General features: G+C 39.9%; 1 protein-coding gene across 2 annotated transcripts in view; it reads right to left on the bottom strand.

Moving 5' to 3' along the window:
• Window positions 1-13800, bottom strand: part of LOC139939466 (uncharacterized) — a 31030-nt gene extending 17230 nt beyond the window's left edge. For both annotated transcript variants that reach the window (XM_071935410.1, XM_071935409.1), the window contains exons 1-5: window positions 13648-13800; window positions 8870-10897; window positions 7867-8108; window positions 6247-6388; window positions 2853-3026 (exon numbers count right to left, since the gene is read on the bottom strand). In XM_071935410.1, the coding sequence (XP_071791511.1) occupies window positions 2853-3026; window positions 6247-6388; window positions 7867-8108; window positions 8870-10897; window positions 13648-13700 (2639 nt within the window). In that variant the 5' untranslated portion in view covers window positions 13701-13800. The remainder of the gene's footprint in view (window positions 1-2852; window positions 3027-6246; window positions 6389-7866; window positions 8109-8869; window positions 10898-13647) is intronic.
• Window positions 13801-18561: the final 4761 nt, after the last annotated feature.

Below are 18561 nucleotides of genomic sequence, written 5' to 3' on the forward strand. Positions count from 1 at the left end.
ATGCTGCCCATGGTAGCAAGGCTGGGGTTTATAGTGCTCATGCTGCCCATGGTAGCGAGGCTGGGGTTTATAGCGCTCATGCTGCCAATGGTAGCGAGGCTGGGGTTAAATAGCGCTCATGCTGCCCATGGTAGCAAGGCTGGGGTTTATAGTGCTCATGCTGCCCATGGTTGCGAGGCTGGGGTTTATAGTGCTCATGCTGCCCATGGTAGCAAGGCTTGGGTTTATAGCGCTCATGCTGCCCATGGTAGCGAGGCTTGGGTTTATAGCGCTCATGCTGCCCATGGTAGCGAGGCTGGGGTTTGTAGTGTTCATGCTGCCCATGGTAGCGAGGCTTGGGTTTATAGCGCTCATGCTGCCCATGGTAGCAAGGCTGGGGTTTATAGTGCTTACATTGCCCATGGTAGCGAGGCTTGGGTTTATAGTGCTCATGCTGCCCATGGTAGCTAGGCTGGGGTTTATAGCGCTCATGCTGCCTAACAGTAGCGAGGCTGGGGTTTATAGCGCTCATGCTGCCCATGGTAGCAAGGCTGGGGTTTATAGTGCTCATGCTGCCCATGGTAGCGAGGCTGGGGTTTATAGCGCTCATGCTGCCAATGGTAGCGAGGCTGGGGTTAAATAGCGCTCATGCTGCCCATGGTAGCAAGGCTGGGGTTTATAGTGCTCATGCTGCCCATGGTTGCGAGGCTGGGGTTTATAGTGCTCATGCTGCCCATGGTAGCAAGGCTTGGGTTTATAGCGCTCATGCTGCCCATGGTAGCGAGGCTTGGGTTTATAGCGCTCATGCTGCCCATGGTAGCGAGGCTGGGGTTTGTAGTGTTCATGCTGCCCATGGTAGCGAGGCTTGGGTTTATAGCGCTCATGCTGCCCATGGTAGCAAGGCTGGGGTTTATAGTGCTCATGCTGGCCATGGTAGCGAGGCTGGGGTTTATAGTGCTTACATTGCCCATGGTAGCGAGGCTGGGGTTTATAGCACTCATGCTGCCCTTGGTAGCAAGGCTGGGGTTTATAGTGCTCATGCTGCCAATGGTAGCGAGGCTTTGGGTTTATAGCGCTCATACCGCCCATGGTAGTGAGGCTGGGGTTTATAGAGCTAACACTGCCCATGGTAGCGAGGCTTGGGTTTCTAGTGCTCATGCTGCCCATGGTAGCGAGGCTGGGGTTTTTAGTGCTCATGCTACCCATGGTAGCAAGGCTGGGGTTTATAGCGCTCATGCTGCCCATGGTAGCGAGGCTGGGGTTTATAGCGCTCATGCTGCCCATGGTAGCAAGGCTGGGGTTTATAGTGCTCATGCTGCCCATGGTAGCAAGGCTGGGGTTTATAGTGCTCATGCTGCCCATGGTAGCTAGGCTGGAGTTTATAGTGCTCATGCTGCCCATGGTTGCGAGGCTGGGGTTTATAGTGCTCATGCTGCCCATGGTAGCAAGGCTTGGGTTTATAGCGCTCATGCTGCCCATGGTAGCGAGGCTTGGGTTTATAGCGCTCATGCTGCCCATGGTAGCGAGGCTGGGGTTTGTAGTGTTCATGCTGCCCATGGTAGCGAGGCTTGGGTTTATAGCGCTCATGCTGCCCATGGTAGCAAGGCTGGGGTTTATAGTGCTCATGCTGGCCATGGTAGCGAGGCTGGGGTTTATAGTGCTTACATTGCCCATGGTAGCGAGGCTGGGGTTTATAGCACTCATGCTGCCCTTGGTAGCAAGGCTGGGGTTTATAGTGCTCATGCTGCCAATGGTAGCGAGGCTTTGGGTTTATAGCGCTCATACCGCCCATGGTAGTGAGGCTGGGGTTTATAGAGCTAACACTGCCCATGGTAGCGAGGCTTGGGTTTCTAGTGCTCATGCTGCCCATGGTAGCGAGGCTGGGGTTTTTAGTGCTCATGCTACCCATGGTAGCGAGGCTGGGGTTTATAGTGCTCATGCTGCCCATGGTAGCGAGGCTGGGGTTAATATAGCTCATGCTGCCCATTGTAGCGAGGCTGGGGTTTATAGTGCTCATGCTGCCCATGGTAGCGAGGCTGTGATTTATAGTGCTTACATTGCCCATGGTAGCTAGGCTAGCCTTGCTCAAGGCAGTCGCATTATTCGCTCCGAAAAGACGCCGCTGTAAACCCACCCGTATACCCTGTGCGTGCGGTCACACCGCATGGCCCACCCGTATACACACTGTCACATCGTACGACTACTGTGCACATAAGTCATCCGCACTCGTACCACTAACCGCATGCGGAGGCCGTCAGGCCGACAGCCTTGTTGGGTCTGTTACTTCCGGGTTTAATGTGTAGTATTGAAAAATTTCCACAAGTGGAAAAAAATGGGGGGGCTCTCGGATATGCTAGTATGCAGCCCATGAACATGTATATCTTTCGTCAGACCTATCAGACAACACAGGATGTGAGGCAAATGAATTATTCATTTTAACGTCCAATCACGCACTTCCCTTATCACGACCTTTGGACCCTATCATGCGTCCGTCCGCGGTGGTGGTGTGTGATGTAAACATGTCTCGTCTTTCGCGGGCATTATGGTAATGAGCCGACCGTGGGAACTCTTCGCTTATTATAGTAATGAGGTCAGTGGCTTCAACACAGACCCAACAAGGCTGTCGGCCTCACAGCTGACGCATGCTGATAGTGTATGGGGGCATCGTGTCGTGCGATGTTACGCACAGTGAATACAGGTGGGTTTTTAAACAGCGTCGGTCTTTTTTCGGAGTGAATAATTCGACTGCCTTGAGCAAGGCTATAGCTAGGCTGGGGTTTATAGTGCTCATGCTGCCCATGGTAGCAAGGCTGGGGTTTAATGCTGCCCATGGTAGCGAGGCTGGGGTTTATAGTGCTCAGTAAGGTACCTACCCAGCAGTCAAAACCTGTAGTTTAGCAAGTTGTTGTTCAACTTCTCTGAGTCGATCATTTCTGTGCCTTTCCCTCTCCAAGAACCTTCGCCATGTCTGGGGGGATGGTGATTCATCATCGACTGGGTTTGTGGGGCACTCTACATGCACACCAAGAATCTCTGTATTTGTAGCACTGCAGGGGAACGACATGTGTATAGAGTCACTTACTTTACAAGCAAATCTTTTTCAATATAACGGAAAAAGCACATGTCGGTTCATTCATTTCTTCATTCTTCTAAAATAAACTAAGAAGAGAAAAAACCTCCTGGGTGTTATGCAGCTGATATGAATTTTAGTTTGCAGAAAAATCATGAGGCAGGGCTAAAATTTTACACTTGACAGCAGGTCTGAACTCCGTAGCTTTGGTGTTGAGCCAGTGAACTTATGACTGGACAACTCCTGACTAGTGGTCTTATATTTTGTGATTTAATATTAACGAGTAATAATACCTCGACAAAAACAAGTGTTCAACAAAGTTAAAATGTTCACCTTGAGTCAGATAAAATACCTTTTAATTATATTAATGGGGCATGCTGCCTTTGATCGGTCGAGTTGGTCAATTAAAAGCATTTGTTATAAAATCAGATGATTAGAAAGATGATTTAAAAGTAGAATATAATGATCTACACAAATATGGCTCAATATTTTATGGTTTTCCTTATAAGTCATGAACCAACACGGCACACCATTTTGTAGAGTCATGTTTTTGACTCCATAAAATGGGCCGACCATGTAAGTTCACAAAGTAAAAGAAAAACCACACAATTTTGAGGCATATTTGTGTGGATCAAAAACAACTTTGAGTCACCATATCAGCCATTCCATGGTATTTGCGCTTCATAGTAAAAAAATTAAAATGGTTATCAGTGAAGTTTTTACATTTATTTTGAAACAAGAACACCTAGTGCTTCTATTTCTAAAAAGACTTTATAAAAATATTCTTTATTGTTTTTGTGACAGCCTTGGGAGTAGAGGGTAAAAAGTGTACACTGAAGTCTGAAAAATCCTTGAAATTCAGGTTTTGAAAAAAAAATCATGAAACAATAGGTGTTCAGATTTAATCATTATGTATAAACAACAAAGAGTCATTAGTAAGGACAGCCAAAATTAAATATACCTTATTGAACTATTGACTTTTGAAAAATTTGAGTTAATTTTTACCCTCGTTTTACTGTCACGCGAGTCACAAAAAAAATGATTATAGTATTTTTTCTGTTATAGACCCTCAACATTTTTTTTCTTCTCTCTCATAATAGTGGTCTTTTCAAAGGGTCTTTCAAGAATTTATTAGGTTTTTTTTACCTAGGCATTCTACTTTTTAAAAAAAACACCCTCGAGTTTGTCACGCGAGTCACGGCAAATGCACTTAATGCACATGGTTGGCAAAAGCTACCAAAGAATTCTGGGGATGATGTCTACATGGAATGTTAAAAAAGCACCCCAGCCCACTGGAACATACTACTCTGCCCCTGAATTTATAAATTTATGTTAGAAAAAGGAATTATTACAGTGTACAATTATGACTTGGCACACTGTCAGCAGGGCCTAATTTCATAGAGCTGCTTAAGCAAAAAATTTTGCTTAAGCAAACAATTCATTGCTTAGTAAAATCAGATTACCGGCCAAGACTCCACTCAATTGTAATGCTAAGTAAACAACAGCTTAATACTAGTCATAAGCAATGTATATGGCAGGAAATTTTGGCCAGTTACATGTATAAAATAAGCGAGCTATTTCCGTGCTTAAGCAAATTTTTTGCTTAAGCAGCTCTATGAAATTGGCCCCAGATCATGTTGAACTACATGTACCATGTGTACACTGCATACTGCACTGTACAATGTATTCACATCTGCATAATTTAAATAATACAAGCAATGATAAACTTAAAACAAGAACGAACAAAAATATTTGATGAAACTGGGTATTTTAAGACAGTATTCTTAAGTTAGATTTGGAGAGGGGCATCAATAAAGAAATTACTTAACAGATGTACATGTACTCAGCCTAACACAGTCTAATGCCATTAGAACTTGACACCAAAATTGGTTGTTTCTTATCAACCTACTCTGCCAAGGGTAGTGAGAAAAAAGTCCTTCCCCCAATCACAAAACAATATAATAATTTCTAGTAAGGGTTCTCTCTATGAGTTTGAGTGGTTCTGAAAAGAACTGGTGGTTTCACAACTCAACGTTTTGACCAGACAGTGTTGTTGAACCACCAATTTTCAGAACCGTCCCAACATTACCATGTTTAAGTCAAAGCCTCTTCAGATTCTTAATTTTCCTTTAAATGTTGCTTCAGGTGTTTCTTCCTTTGATGAAAAGATTCAATTTCAAGTTCTAAGTGTTCTGAATGAAATAAATTGTTCTTGTTATGCAGTATCCTGTTTAGCTATTGTATATTTTCTCACTTGTCACGCGAGTCACAAACTTCTGTCACGCGAGTCACATTGCATTTAACAAACTTTCAATTTTTTAAAAAAATTTATTTTGTACTTTTTATTGTAAAGTATAGTGCTTCTCTTGTACTTAAAAAAAAAGTGACCCGGGACTAAAAAGTTTCTCTGAGTTCTCACGAATGGGCAACGGCATACAGGGATACAAGACCTTTCATTTTTTGGCAGTCACGCGAGTCACATTTTTGGAACACCTATAAAAACATGATACCCACACAATTTGTGTTCGTTTTTTGTTTTTTATTATAGGGCTCTTTACTAAGTTTATATAAATTGAGTTACATGAGAGCCACGTTTTATATTTTGGAGTATAGATCTTTCAAAAGTTGAAAAACCAGTGAGATTGTCACGCGAGTCACAATGGAATGGCTGATATGCATTTCATAACAAACGGTTTGAAACGCTTTTAATACATGAAGACTAACTTGACAGATCCAAGGCAACGCATTTTGTTAACTAATTTGATATTTAAAGTACTTTTAAAGACAAGAGATAGAGTCTTACATGCCTCAGTGCTTGTTTACCGACTAAGAATGGTTAAAATGCAAGAGAAACTGCGTCAGGAAGTTTTTTCTCATTTTTAATCTTGCATCAAAACAAAATTCTGGACTAGTAAACAGTTTGGCCTGCTGTGGTTGTTTTAATGAGAGTTGTTTTGTGGTGCAGACATGATGAAGACATATCACAACTTAAAAATATAATCATCATGTTCTATTTAAACTTGACTGAGGTTTTCCACACAAAAAGACAACATGGGATCAGGCATACCCAGTCAAACAGTTTAAGGTGTTGAGTTGAGTTATCATTTGAATTGGTTAGATTGGGGAAAGATTTTAGCACAAGGTTAAGTTGGTTCTGTTTCAAATATCCAATTCATTCTTTTCCATAACCTCCTTACCTCAGTAACTCCTCTACCTTCTTTGAGAGTTTAGAACCAAGCTTTGTAGAGTTTGTTGTAGACTTTACGCACTCAGTTGATTGCATAGCAGGTAATCTTGTGTCAAGATCAGTACTGTTTTGCTGTCCTTTTGCCATGTTTTCTGCAAATGAATATGTCCACAAAAATTAATGTGCGAGTTTGATGCACACAGAACCAAGTCTTTTTCAAAGGCTTAATTGCACGACACGATACAACTGCACGAACAAATAGCCAAGTATAATTATCACTGCAACAGGGGAAAAAAGTAAACAGAAACAAGCAAGAAAGCAGTTATAGAAGAAGCAGCAAGGTTGTGAAGAAACAGAATGTATTGGACATAACTGAATTTAGCTGTTGCAAAATACTTACCAAACTGAATTAGCTGTTGCAAAGTGCTTACCAACCATGACGACCAGACGGATGTGGTGGTATAAAAAGCTAAAATATTGCAATGGCCTCTCACGTTTCAACCATACAGCATCTTTCTCAAAGGCTGTTTGACAACACAACACACTTCAGGTTAAGTGGAATCATGGAGGAATGGAAGCAGTCAAGTAGAAAGGAATGACAAGAGAGAGAGACAGGGTGCAGTCTGGACAAGCAAGGGATGAACAATGACAAAGGATACAAAGGAAGAAAGTGGTAGAGGGAAGGGGCCTAAGCAGCATGTAGTTTAACCACAAGAGAATGGATGATACTCAAAGAACTTCTTAGTTTTACGTTTGGTAATTGTTTAAAAAAACAGTCTTCTCAATATCCCAATTATAAAAATAACAACCCTGTGAAAACTCAAGAGCTAAACTGGTCATTGCAGTTGCAAGAAAATGATGAGAGAAAAAACAACCTTGTTGGACGAATTTGTGTCCCTTCAGATAGGAATAAAATACTCCTGGCTAAAAGTCTTTTATTATTTTAGTGAGAAATTACTCTTTCTCAAAATCTACATGTATGCTACCTCAGAGGAAGCCGTTTGTCACAACTCCAATGTCTTGTTACCAAGTCAGTTTTTAAGTTAATATTATTGTATAAGTAATTACCAAACGTGTACCTTCCCTTTAATGGAACATTACAGAATTGGTTTTGCTAGCAGAAATGTTGCTGGCAGTGTAAGCACTTTATGTAATCCACCATATACATAAACTGACAAACCTGTAGAAGTTAGAAATCGCCGTGGCCATCTGGGTCATGAGATAATAGTAAAAAAAAGAATAACAAATTTTGCATTGCATCGATGACAAAACAAAAATTAATAAAACGCTCACTGAGCGATAAACTACAAACCCGAAATTATATTATTTATTTCTCATAAAATATGAAATTACAGACATAAATATTTCCAGGGATGTTTTTTACTATCATCATTAGACTGTGTAATTTTTAGGTTAATCTGTGATCTTCATGATTTTTGTTTCGTACCAATTCTGTAACGTTCCTTTAAGGAAACAAGGGGAAGAGTTAAAGAAATTCTCTGGTGTAACCTCAAAAAGTAATGCAAGTACACACAGAGAAAGGATAATTACAAGTACTGACTGCAAGACTTATAAGCAGTGAATGTGTTAATCTATCACAAATTAGTCCTAAACCAGGGAATGTTCAAACCTGTAACGAATGGCCATCTGTAATTGGGTCCATCTTCTTCTTCTTTGCCTGAATTCTCTTTTGATTCAAAAACCAATGTTTTCCGTTTAGAGATGCACCTGGGGCTGGCTTGTTTCCGTCTTGAACTTCGACCCTTACAATCAGGGTAAAGCTGTTTCTTTTCTGGTGTACACATTTGAAGGTCTGGTTGGCTGATAACATTTGGGTAGGAGCAAGTACATGCACTGCTGGTCAGTGTAGGGCTGAAAGAAAGTAGAATGATTAGATTTCTGTGGAAAACTGTGTATGAAGTTCTTCTCTTTTTTAGGGGTGGTTGGGGTGGGGCAAATCATTCTCAAATCGCCTTCAAGTGAACAAAGAATGCTAACATTGATGACATTTTATAGTATCAGGGAATAGCAAATTTCCCTAGACTCTAAATTTACACTGAAACACAGGCTCGAGGCCAGTGATTTTAGCATCAGACATGTACATAGACTCACGACTGGTAAAGTCCAGTGATCTTGTGTTTTTTGTCAAACTTAACTTTCAGCCAGATAAGTCTCTTTTAGCTCTAAAGTCAACCCCCCCCCCCCCCCTAACTAAGAAAAATCTGGCCCACAAAGTTATAAGCCATATGGTCTTGTGGATTTCTAGTTTTCATCCCAAAATTCAAGCCATGTTACATGGCAGAGTATTAGAATAACTAACAGTGTTTGCACACTGAATGTGAATATATAACATTCATAAAGTCACGACTGATACAACTTGTGAAGCATTTCGCTTTGTTTACACAAAGAATATTGTTTTGTGGGAGGAGTGTCAATTTTTTAAGGGTAGATTACTCTAAATGACCGCAGTTGAATAAACACTGATAAACTTCCTGCCAATTGACACGTTAGAACACACAAACAGAGTGCATGGAAGAAACACGAAACCACCTTTTTGCAAGCACGCAAGTTCTATCAAGAGTACTTGCACATTTGTAGCATAAACTTGCAATAAACTGTGTTATTGTCCTCACCTTTTTTCTTTCTCTTCCTTGATTGACTGCTGTTCGGGATCACTGACAACCCCATTACAACTAGCTGGCTCAGGGACCTCTAACTGATTGATTGTGGTGTCTTGACCAACAGCTCCCATGATACCAAGCTGACCAAGTGTCCCAGCTTGAACTGAGAATCCTGGTTGAAGTGGCAAGGCTCCTCCGATAGCTTGTAGACCTGCCAAAGCCTGCTGACCATGCAATGCTGAGATTCCTACTCCTTGAAGATCTTGAATTCCTTGAAGGGTAGATAGTGTCTGAAGATTGACAAGTCCTTGTAGACCTGTAACCCCTTGGAGAGCTGGGATTTCTTGAACTGCTGCCTGAAAATTTGACATACCTTGAAGGCTTGGGACCACGTTTATAACACCTTGATCGTTACTCAGGCTCGATAACCCTGTTGAACTTGTAGGTCCAGCGATTCCTGTGATGCCAGACAGGCAGCCGATTCCCAAGAGATTTGAAATCCCTTGGAGACCAGAGATCCCATTTATACCATCTAAAAGCCCCTGAATACCTCCTGTACTATGGAGTCCTGCAACTTCTTGGCTACTGCCAGGATTTCCTAAAATGCCCTGAACATCACTCACTCCATGGATGCCACCAACACCTTGAACATTTGCTAAACCAATGATGCGATGTATGCCTGTCGTCTGTTTAAGATCGTGCATGCTTAGCATTCTGGATTGGCCAGACGCCTGAAGGGTGTTAAGGGCATGGATGTTACTGACAGCCCGGATCATTTGTTGCTGCATGACACCTGGCATATGAGTAGTATTCTGATGAGTCTGTGGGAATTGCAATCCCTCCATTGCAAAGGGTTGCCCTGATGTGGAATCAATAACAATTGGCAATGGAAGCTCAGCTAAGGGAAGCAATGGAGACAAGGTTGCTTGGGGGACAGACGTACCTGCCTGAGGCTGGCTTTGCTCAGTCTTTCCATCTGGCTTTAAAGGTGGTATAACAACTCCTGACAATATCTTTGATTCAACTGGCTCTCCCACTGACTGACCACTATGATCCCCTCCTACGAGCTCGCTACCTATTGTCATTTGCTTTTTCAAAGCAATATCAAATTCTGCTTCTGCTTGCAGATCACGAATATTTGATCTCAATACATTTGATCTTCTCACTGGATTAACACAATCGACTTTTCTTTGCATTCCCAAGTTGCACGTGCTGAGAGGGATCTTACCATCATTCTGATTTGAATGTTCAACCGGAAACAAATTGATGAAATCTTTGACGTTCTGCTGCTTAAAAGGTTTCTTTTGTCCCTGTGGGCTTTCTACCAGTTCATCATCATCTTTGCTGCCAGATGGAACAGCCATGTTTGTGATTATTCTTTTGCTTAAGTTTACGACATCCCTTGAAGACTCCATGGTTTCAGAAAATGTCTTAAATTTAAAGTCTTTGGCCTCTGGTACCTCCATATTCTTGTTAGACAATTGACCCGAGTTATACAAAGTTAGCAAGTTCCTATCAGGTAAAGAAACTGCACCTCCTTTGTTCAACAGCCCAGCATCTTTGTATAGAAGGTCAGTTTGAAGGGTTGGCACCAATTCATTGAGGATGGCACCTGGATTAGGGTTCTTGTCTGAAAGTAGAGAGTTGTCAACTACTTTTTTTAAAAGATGTTCTTCTAAGTTACAAGTAGATGGATATGAAAGAAAGGCAGAGGGTTGCAATGTATCACTTAAAGATCTAGCCTGCTCTCCTCTTCTACTAACAACCTCTTTTGAAAATGATGCAAATCTTGAGAGTTTCCTCCTCTTTCTCCTTGTACATGACCGCTTTTGCTGAACACCTCTCGATTTATGCTCTGCCAGCCCACCTCGACCAGCCACTGCCTTAAAAAAGGATTCAACTGCACGTTTTCTCTCGCGATACCGACGAGCCCTTTCTCGTCCTAGGAGTTTCTTTCTCAGATGTTTCTCATCTTCGCTGAGATGGTCAACATTCATGCGGGTTCTCTTCACCTTTTTGAAGGAGGGATGGCCTGTGTCCCTGAAACACAATAAAAAATATCAATGTTATTAAAAAAGAATAAATCAAATGTGTATTATTGATAATGATTTTTATAACAACAATAACAGGCAAGAGCACTCTAACATTGGGCAGTTGGGTACTAGGTACTACAATAGCACTTTTACAAATTACGGCACTCATAATTGGAAATCAATCAGTAAACAGGAAAGTTATTTCTTGAAAACTTCTACTTGTGACTCTGCCGAATAGATTTGATAAAGGAGACAAAGGTGCATGATTAAGGATTGCCAAAAAATTAATCAATGCAGCAATGGCCATTCATAAATACCTCAGACAGTCTCGCTATTCCTATTAGTGGAGAGCGTGTCACGTTTTTTTTTTTTAATCCAGTGATAATGACCAGTGTTTATAACCGGTTGTCCTCGCAAGACGTTGATGCAAGACGTTTCTTGTTACGGGCGATGCAGGCGCTGTCGGTGATTTGGCCGCGGTGTGTGTGAAAGGAAAACCAGCGTTTATGCACAAAGAAGACTATATGCGCATGCGCACGAACGGAACCTGAAAAAAAATGCGTACGGACATCGTGCATGTACATTCAAAACGTATACTGAACATGCCATGGAGGTGGAAACATACAGAGCTCAAGCACTCGGAAACGGATAAGTTTTACAGAGTTTCTTACTATATTACGCCTTTTAACCAAAAAGGTATTTATGACTGGGAATCAAGTGTGTTGAATCAGTTTAAACCCCCCCTTACATGTTTAAAGCTTGTTGATTCAATTATCACTGTTTATTTATACGCTTTATTATCAATATTAAGATAAAAAAAACCACAAAAAAATCAGATTTGACAGCCAGTAATTATTCACCCTTTTTTTTATTTTTTGCAAGTTACCATGGTAATTTTTAAAATTTAATAAAAAAATATTTTGAATAAAATGAAGACAACTGCTGGCTAAAGAGTCATACACAGAGTTTAAAAGAACACTTGTAGTCACTGCAGATGTTTCTTCCATGTATGGCTTCACCGGGAAACCAAACTTTCTCGTTTGCCGTGAAAACAGGAAAAACTCAAAACAAATGGGGCCAGTTGAAGTCATTGAAAATCGGTGTGCGGTGTCAACATTTCAATGTCAATAGTTTTAATATATTATGTCATGTATGTTTGCATACTTCATATTAAAAAATGAAGATAATTAGGGCATCTGTTGGTATACATGTATGGCACCATTATTTGTTTCCAAATCCAAAGAAAAAGACATAAATAGGCCTACCGTGAAAACTGGTATCTGGTATATTTTTATAAGAGGATATATTAAAATAAAAATAAGATAATATCATGACCCCACAAGGATGTGATCCTTTTTTTATTATTTTTATTGAATCAGACAATTTGATAACAAAAGTGCACACAAAGTACAAATCAAGCATGCAGTTACAGGATCTAATTTTCTTCCTCCATGCAGTAACATATAACACGAAATCCTATAACACGACAGTGTACTGTAAAAAAAAAAAACTATCCTGGTGTCATGTGTTTTCAGTAGGATAACAGAAAAATTGTTCACAATCAAAAACTAATTTTTTGTTTTTCAAATCATCTATCCAATTTTTTAACAATTACAAGTTTTCACTTCATGGTGTGTTGAAATTTTTAAAGTTTTGGTTTTACGTTGCGAGAGACAGTCCACCATTAACAGTGCTTATGGATGCACGACATTGGAGCAACGTCATATTATGTTTTCACACCTTTCATTGGTTGGTATATTATTGAATATTCAGAAGCTAGTATGGCGTGCAAAATAAATCAAAAATATTATTCAATTACTACTCAACCAATTTAATTACATTTTGTCCTAAGGCATTATGGCTACTAATACTATATTAGAATCCAGAGATATCATAAGGCATGAAAGTAAAACACCCCCCCCCCCCCCTTGATGCACTCACACTTCATAACAATCCGTTTTCCCCCATTTCAGACCAGTAATGTTTGGTTTCAGGAGATAAGAAACCAATCTATGATATTTTCTCTTTAATGTAGACTTAATATTTATTACGCTTATCGGAATTTATTACAGTATGAAGTAAATAAAAATAAATAAATTGTCATTTTCACTTAAAATATTTTAATATTTCCCCCACATTTGCACACCATAGAATCCCAAATGGTAACCACCTCACGTGATCCATCTTGTGACTAAAGCAGAATGAAACTCAATCTAGCAGATAGTAATTTTGTTTTGAACTTTCGAGGTTGGATGATGTTTCTTTGACTCATTTGAATAATGGCATAATAATGCACGGAAAAGTTTCCGTATGGCGCACCACCTTTTTCATTCGAAATAAAATAATATAGTATCTAATTTACCTGATTGATATATCCCTTTTTGTAAAAATGAGTGAAAAAGTGGTGGTGCCATACGGAAAGTTATCCTAATGCACTAGTGATTAGCACCAAAAATCAATCATTTTATAAATGTTTGAGCATAACCAACGACAGGAAACTTTATTCTCAGCATGATTAAGCCTGATGAAAATGCACACCGTGAGTAAACTGCATAGCTTCTGTCACCGGTGCAGCTTGCACAATTTCGCGGTAAACGGGAATCAAAGTTGGGGACCGAAAACATATGAGGGTCGATAACGTATGACGCTACGATATCACAATATTATTAATTTAGGCCTAGTCCTAGAGAAGAGAGTAGCGGATAGTAGGCCTATTTTTTTATAATGATAATATTAAATTAATTTTTATATAATCACCTTAAAATGTTTGAAGATTCTTCGTCGTTATCTTCAGAACTCAAAGAGTCCATTTCTCGGACATTGCAGCCAGACAATCATTCAGATTTATCTATTCGCAGATTTAAAGAACAAAGCCAAGGCAGCAACAAAATAGAAATGACATTATGTGACGTATCGTCGTACCCGCACATTTCGAACCATATCGAAAGAATTCATTCAGCACATTGTACAAACCGTATGCATGTAGTCTAGGTGCAAGACACATGCTGATTTTGCTTGTATCAACACCGGCAGAGGGCGCTGCAATAATTGACCGTGACTGGGCCCCGTCTTTATCCGCGCAAGGTTTAAGGTTCAAGGTTCATTTTATTTCCACAGTATCAAAAGACAAAAAAACCCAATATCAAACAGCAGTCACAAGAAATTATTACAACAATGAAAAATAATTGTTTCACAACATAGGTTTGAAGAAATAGATGCATAACAATGTTGACACTGCGGAGGGATCCATTTAAGAAGCAAAGCTTGTAGGCAATGGTCCCTTATGACATGCATATGCATAGAGATTATAAATAATGTCAAGTGAACCGTAGAGGTCCGTGGTCGAGTCGAGCCACCAAAGAACAAAATATAACAGCAGGTCTCAATGCATATGCATGTTAACAAAGAATAATTAGTAAATACTGAAACAAAACAAAAAACAGACACAAACAGAGGACTGGACTTAAGACAAAACACACACAGCAGTCTTGCCGGTCAGCAAATACAGTATCGACCGAAACAAATGATCTCATAGCGGGGGTTTTAACAAGTGTGGCTATGGGTGATAATAAATAAACACAAGGATCCCATGCGGGAGACCACCCGTCCCCGGTCCGCAGTAGCACGGTTCAAAGCATACAATTACATTTGTAAGTATGTCAGTTTTAAAGACACGTTTAAAAATAAATACACTTTTGGAGGCTTTAAGTCGTTCCTTAAGCATGTTCCAAAGCATGGGTCCTTCATGTTTGATAGTTTTATGAGCGAGGGAAGTACGGGTGTAAGAAATGTGATAATTAGAAGCTTGGCGGGTGAAGTGAGAATGTACCTCTGAATTTAACGAAAAAATTGATTTAATGGCGGAAGGCAAAACTGTGAGTTGATACATGAGGGACCCAAGCTGAAGACGATAGATGTCCTTCACTTTTAGAATGTTATACTTATAGAAAAGGGGATCTGTATGTGTATTAAATTCAGCAAAATTAATTATACGAAGAGCTCGCTTCTGTAAGAGAAAAAGTCTATTGAGATTGGTAGCAGAACTTGCTCCCCATGCAAGTATCCCATAATTAAGATAAGAACCGATTAATGTATTATAAAGAGATTTTCAGGCATAAAATGCTTGATCCTATTGATCACTCCAATATTTCTAGCAATAATCTTACAGATGTAACCAACGTGACTATTCCATGTTAGTCCATGGTCAACAAAAAGTCCCCAAAACTTACAACAAATCAGTTTTGGTAATGATAATATCGTTAATCTTTACAGGACTTGGTAGGTCTCTGACTAAGGCCGTGTCCGAAACGGCGACTTCGGCTACAGCTACGGCTAGATCGCGCGCGTCTGCTATTCTTCAACACTGGTAGACGCGCTGATCTAGACGTAGCTGTAGCCGAAGTCGTCGTTTCGGACACGGCCTGAGTTACTGAACAACATGTAGTTAGTTTAAGCAATATTAAGGGACAATTTATTGACCGTAAACCAGGAGGCAACTAATTTAAGCTCATTGTTAACAGTATTTACAAGATAGTCAGGTTTACTATGGGAAAAGAATAAATTAGAGTCATCCGCAAAAAGTATAAATGAGAGCACACTAGAGCAATTTGTGAAATCATTAATGTATAGGATAAATAACAAAGGCCCTAGGATTGATCCTTGGGGTACACCATATGTAAGGAAATCAGACTTGGAATTTATGCCATTGACGGAAACATATTGTGGCCTATCTGTGAGATAATTTCTAAACCAATCCAGGGGAACTCCTCGGATACCATAGTTGGAAAGCTTATACAATAGTATTTGATGGTCTATTGTATCAAAAGCTTTTGAAAGGTCAAGGAACACCCCTAGAGTATGTTTGGAGTCATCGATTGCATTAGAAACTTTATCAATAAAATCAAGGAGAGCATGAATAGTAGAATGTTTACTACGGAAACCGAACTGTTGATTTGTTAAAATATCAAACTTATTCAGAAACTTAATGGTACGGGCATATACACATTTTTCAAAGATCTTAGAAAAACATGAAAGAATAGAGATGGGCCTATAATTAGTAATACAGTTACGATCACCCTTTTTAAAAACTGGAACGACTTTGGCAATTTTTATTTCTGAGGGAACAATGCCAGTCATAAAAGAGGTGTTGACAATATGAACAAGAGGTATACAAATGGCAGAAATTGACTTCTTAATAATGGAAATATTGATCAAGTCATGACCAGAACTTTTTTTGTTTTGCAAATTGTTAACAATGTTCAAAATCTCATGTTCATTTACTGGAGTAAAGAAGAACGAATTAGACTTAGGGTTAGGCATATAATCAGCGAAATTAAAAGGTGAGTGGGTAGGTTGGATCATTTTAGCAAGGTTGGGACCAATATTGATAAAGTAGTCATTGAAATGATTGGCAATTTGATCTGGCTTGTCAATTAAATTCCCATTTACAATAATGCTATTAATACCATGAGAATGAGAATTTTTATTCAAAACTGAAATTATAACCTTCCAGGATTACGAATATTGTTTTTTTCTTTTTCAAACTGGAGGGAATAGTAATTTTTCTTTGAAAGACGTAATAGGCTAGTCAAAGTATTTTTATACTTAGTGTACTTGCATTTTCGTGAGGTTGTAGGGTTTGACAAGAATTGACGGTACAATTTATTCTTTTTCTTGATGGATTTGAGAAGGGAATGTGTAACCCAGGGAGTAGTTAAGTTATGTTTAGCTTTGGTATTGTTGTTTTGTCTAACTAAAAGAGTATTTTGATCATACAAAAAAACAAAACTATCCAGAAAATTATTATAAGCAGTATCAGGGTTATTACAACTAAGAACATTAGTCCAGTCGAAAGAGTGTAAGTCATCAATAAACTTTTCCAGGTTCACATTAGATACATTTTGAAAAAAAGATAAATTGTGATTATGAGGAGCACTTGAGTTGGGAGACTGTATAAACATGAAAATTGGCAGATGATCTGAGATATCAGCAATTAAAATACCGGATTTAGAGGAGGGAAGAATGTTTGATAAAAAGTTATCAATAAGTGTAGAAGAATTATCAGTAATACGTGTGGGCATGTGGATTTGAGGAAGGAAGGAGTAGGAAATAAATAAATCGATAAAGGACTTGGAGCTAGGATTGGTTGGGTTTAGCAAATTAATGTTAAAATCACCTGAAATTATGCAAGATTTATTATTATAGTCAACACGAGAGCATATCATCTGAAAAGAGGTCATGAACTCATCGTGAACAGCTGACGGTGCTTTATACACAACACCTGCAATAACGTTTTTTGCATTCGGAATACGGACTTCAACAAATAGTGACTCAAGAGAGTCATCTGAAATATTCAAATCTTCCCTAACAGTAATATTTAGTTTATTAGAAATATAGAGGGCAACTCCACCTCCAGCCTTTGTGCCTTGTATGTTGTTCACGATGAGCTCACACCCAGGCAAAAAAAAGTAACTGTGGGGGATGATTTAAGCCAGGTTTCAGAAAGTGCAATAAAAGAAAAATTATAGTTGATTGAATTTAAAACAATTTTAAGTTTATCTATATTTTTTTGAAGACTTCTAATGTTAACATGCAGTAAGGAAATACAGCCATCATCAGTCGGCTTTGGAAATTGCTCTATGGAATAATATTGAGTAATAACGAGCCTCGAAGATCGGAAGAATGATGTCAGACGTTCAGGCTATAGTTGACCTTGTTTGATGTCGCCAGTATTCCTGGGTGAGTCGATCAGTTTCCCTAGGTCGACCCCGCGGTGCTCTCGGATCGGGTGAGCCCAGCTGAGACTAGTGGCGACGTCATGCACATCGGGACACTCCCAAGTGACCCAATCCACAAGGAGGGCACAAAGCTATTCGAACGCATCGGGGGGCAGACCGGGGTCGACCCAGTGAAGCTAAACGAACGCACCCTCTATGAATCATGGGTGCGTTCGATTACCTTCCCTGGGTCGACCCCGCGGTGCTCGCTAGGATGAGCCCCCGACAAGAGCTAATCGAACGATCACACCCTCTCGTTGTGATGTCACATGTGACCCACTCAACAAGCAAGGCGTGCAGGGGCTGACCCGGCGACCCCGTCAAAGCTATTCGAACTTACCGGGGGCAGACCGGGGTCGACACAGGAAAGCTTATCGAACGCATACATCTATTGCTAGAGCGTGAAATACGCAGGGGTGCCACTATCAGCAAGTGAATATTTTGTTTCCCATTGCTCGTGGTAGTCATTAACTGCACTGATCTGCCTACAGGGCCAGCCCTTACCGAAATGGTGGCAATGGGGATTTCACCTTCAGCCCGAGTTAGTATCTTGCACCCACCGGCGCTTTATTAATCTTTGCTAAAAACATGTCGCTCCCTGAAACAATAACCACAATAAAATGTGACGTCATCAAACTTTTGACAATGAATAGTACCAAGAAGGGACTCTCCACTTGTGGACAGAAACCAATTGATAACTGGATTTCCAACTGTGGAGTGACTTCAAAAATTACAATTTTTAACTAGCTAAGTTCTTGTATCGGGAACGCGATTAGCTTTCGTATTTCACAAACAAAAATAAGATTATACCTAAACATTAATTCTTCGGCCGACCGTGTTAGTTCGAAAAGTAAAAGTAAAAGGAAAACCATGCAATTTCGAGGCAAATTTGTGT

The sequence above is a fragment of the Asterias amurensis genome, chromosome 7 (genome assembly GCF_032118995.1).
Source record: "Asterias amurensis chromosome 7, ASM3211899v1".
NCBI lineage: Eukaryota > Metazoa > Echinodermata > Asteroidea > Forcipulatida > Asteriidae > Asterias > Asterias amurensis.